Source organism: Augochlora pura, unplaced genomic scaffold (assembly GCF_028453695.1).
Source record: "Augochlora pura isolate Apur16 unplaced genomic scaffold, APUR_v2.2.1 APUR_unplaced_138, whole genome shotgun sequence".
NCBI lineage: Eukaryota > Metazoa > Arthropoda > Insecta > Hymenoptera > Halictidae > Augochlora > Augochlora pura.
The window spans coordinates 6810-9869 of NW_027581417.1; the positions used below are offsets into that span (position 1 = coordinate 6810).

Genomic DNA, 3060 nt, shown 5'->3' on the forward strand with positions numbered 1-3060 from the left:
AAACTCGAAAGATATTCGCACGCGGCAAGTTCTCGACAATCTGTTTTAACGACTACCCGTAGGACCCTCCGCGTCCCGGGCCGCGGCGGTTATAACTGCCAAAACTATAGCCCCGTAAGTTCAAACTTCGGTAAGTGGCCGGGTATAAATCACCACTTAGGCGGCCGTGATTTACCGTGCAAAGAGCTGCACGCCTCTTGGTGTAATACCATGCCACCCCCCTCCATCGATATATATATTACCTGTTTATCATTTTTTGAAGAATTATCACTTCTCCGCCGATACAGAATTATTATACAGTTCTCCGTTTTCGTTCTTAAAAAGTGAAAGAAACTTTTCATTTATAAAGGGTGTCCCAAAAGTCACGCAAGAAGTAATTTGGATAGAAAACACAGATTTATAATTAAAAATTCTAAATTTTTTATTGATTTATATAGTATACAGTATAGGGTTATGTATGGAATAGCATATCGGGTAAATGGCCTCCAAGACTTTGCTGACACATACGCACTCTTTTGTTGAAATTTTCCATGATTGTTTTGCATAGATGTGGCTGAATTTCGTTGATACAGCGCTCAATTTCTTCCTTCAAGGCGTGGGTGGTCGTGGGCTTGTTGACATAAACCTTAGACTTTAAAAAACCCCAAAGAAAAAAATCTAACGGCGTTAAATCGCATGATCTGGGCGGCCAATTCTGATCACCAAAACGGGAAATTACACGACCAGGAAATGACTCATGCAGTAATTGAATTGTTTCTCGGGCTGTATGGCATGTGGCACCGTCTTGTTGAAACCACATGCCGTCCACATCCATATCTTGCAATTTTGGCATAAAAAACTGGATTATCATGTCGCGATAGCGAGCACCATTAACCGTTATTGCCTGACCAGCTGCATTTTCGAAGAAGAATGGTCCGATGATGCCTCCGACCCAAAATCTGCACCAAACAGTTACACGTTGTGGATGCATTTGTTTTTCAACAATCACTTGTGGATTTTCGGAACCCCATATGCGACAATTTTGTCGATTAACAAAGCCATCAAGATGAAAATGAGCCTCATGTTGTTGCGAACTGTTGCTGCGAAACTTTCATTATTTGAAAAATATTGCTCAACAATAAAAATGCGTTGTTCTTTTGTGTAGCGCTCCATCTTTAATAACCCTGAACTGTCAGCTGTCATTCTGTATTTTTTTTTTGGTTGGCAACACTTTACCGCACAAATGGCGCCAAATTCAAATCTTGCGTGACTTTTGGGACACCCTTTAGAAAATTTCTTGCGTTGAAAAATCTTTATTTTTATATAGTCATAAATTATATATGCTCTTAAAATAGTTGCAGCGCTTCAAGAAACAATAAATAAAATTTCGTAATGGTCCATCCGCAGAGGAATAATTATTTAATTATTTAATTAATTATTAACCCTTTGCACTCGAGTGGTGACTCTGAGGCGCCACTAAAATTATTCTATTACGTCCGAAAATCATTTTTATATCAATAAAGTTTAGATTTAAAAAATCATTAAATAGTAAAACTGTTACTATCCATAAAAGTGCACCTTATTGCATACTATAGAAATACTATAGATCAGGAAAATCGTATCACATTTACAGTTCAAATGGCTTCGAGTGCAAAGGGTTAATTAATTAAGTGGCCCAAATAGTTATTTCAGAGGTCCGTATCACTTTCGAAAATCTCCTTTCCATCCTTCTGAAGCTTTCGTTATTCGTCCTAATTTTAAGCAAAGTAACAAACATAACCTCTTTGCGGAAGCCGAACTTCGAACAGCCGCAATTCTGAGCGAACGATGTATAATTCGAAGATGAAACGGTCGTAACGAGTTCGATTTGTGAGACAATAAATCGCGAGACACAATAGCGGCAATAAAATCGGCTATCGAGCAACCAGCGGGAGGTTGTAACAGCTCATTACCATGTTCTAATTTCCCTCATTTGTGTCCGCGGTGTGTAATAAACATTATTGATATATATATATTCGAACGCCGTTATGCAGTTTCTACAATGGTCCCGCTCGATCGCGGCGGCCATTGTGCCGCGTTTCCATCGGTATTCCAATAATCCTGTAGCCAATACAGAGGGGGGCTGTCAAGATTATAGCAGAAACGACTGGAAGTTGCGATCTCTCGAGTGCAGAAAGTTAATCGCGGAATTAAGGCGTCTCGATTCGGCCGTTCGATCCGTGTTGATGAAATTCGCGAGTTCCGCTAGGTCCGGATGGAAGCATTCTCTCTCTTCCTCTCTCTCCTGCTCGTTCTGTCTCTCTCCACGTTCGAATATCGATTAACGATAATTTCTGTGCTCGGGGAACCCGTTGGTCCGAGTACGTGATTGCCTATTGTCATCCGGAACAGCCGATAGTCCATTTTGTAATGGAGTGCCGTAAACAAATTCCGCCGGAAACCGGTCGAATATCCGCGGAGAGCGGGCTCCGAACTGCGCAATCTTTTATCGAGAACCCCGGGCACGATTGAATCGATTGTCGCTGCTACCTACGGCGAGTCGATTAGCGGCGAAACAAGAAGCTACAAGGGCTGTTCACGGCGCGCGCTTACCCGAACCATCCCCTCCCCTCCCCCACCCCCCTCCGGGCCAACGTTTGTTTTCCCGGTGTTTTTTCTCCCCTCCCCACTGGGAAATCTCCCGCGATTTCGTTTCCCTTTTTTTTTCGTCGTTGTTGTCGTCGCAGCGAGCAGCGACGCGTTTAATAATGAATCACGCGTGGCTCGCTCGTAATTAATTCTTAACACGATAGTTTCACGAGCGGCTGCTGCCTCCCCCCCACCCCCGCACGTTCCGCCCTCTCAAGGGCAATAAACCTCGTGTACGACGATTCGAGATAACTCGAATAACCGCGCGCGCGGCAAGCGCGACCGCCGCGCGTGCCCATAAATTCGCGGCTCAACAGATTTTACGAGGGCGACCAAGGTTGATCCTAATCTCTGTTTACCTTTTACTGGTACGCCCGTGCGCGGCGGTCTCGGACAATGCACGCGACCAGAGATGCTGCTGGATGTCTAATTTATGTGGACGTCCCTTTCGGG

The 3060-nt window shown here is 43.9% G+C and overlaps 1 protein-coding gene across 1 annotated transcript; it reads right to left on the reverse strand.

Annotated features, from left to right (window-relative positions):
* Positions 1-451: 451 nt before the first annotated feature.
* Positions 452-1079, reverse strand: LOC144477480 (uncharacterized; the record flags this gene model as incomplete). Its single annotated transcript, XM_078195206.1, has 1 exon — positions 452-1079. A coding segment is annotated over one exon (628 nt), but the record flags the coding sequence as incomplete, so codon positions are not given.
* Positions 1080-3060: the final 1981 nt, after the last annotated feature.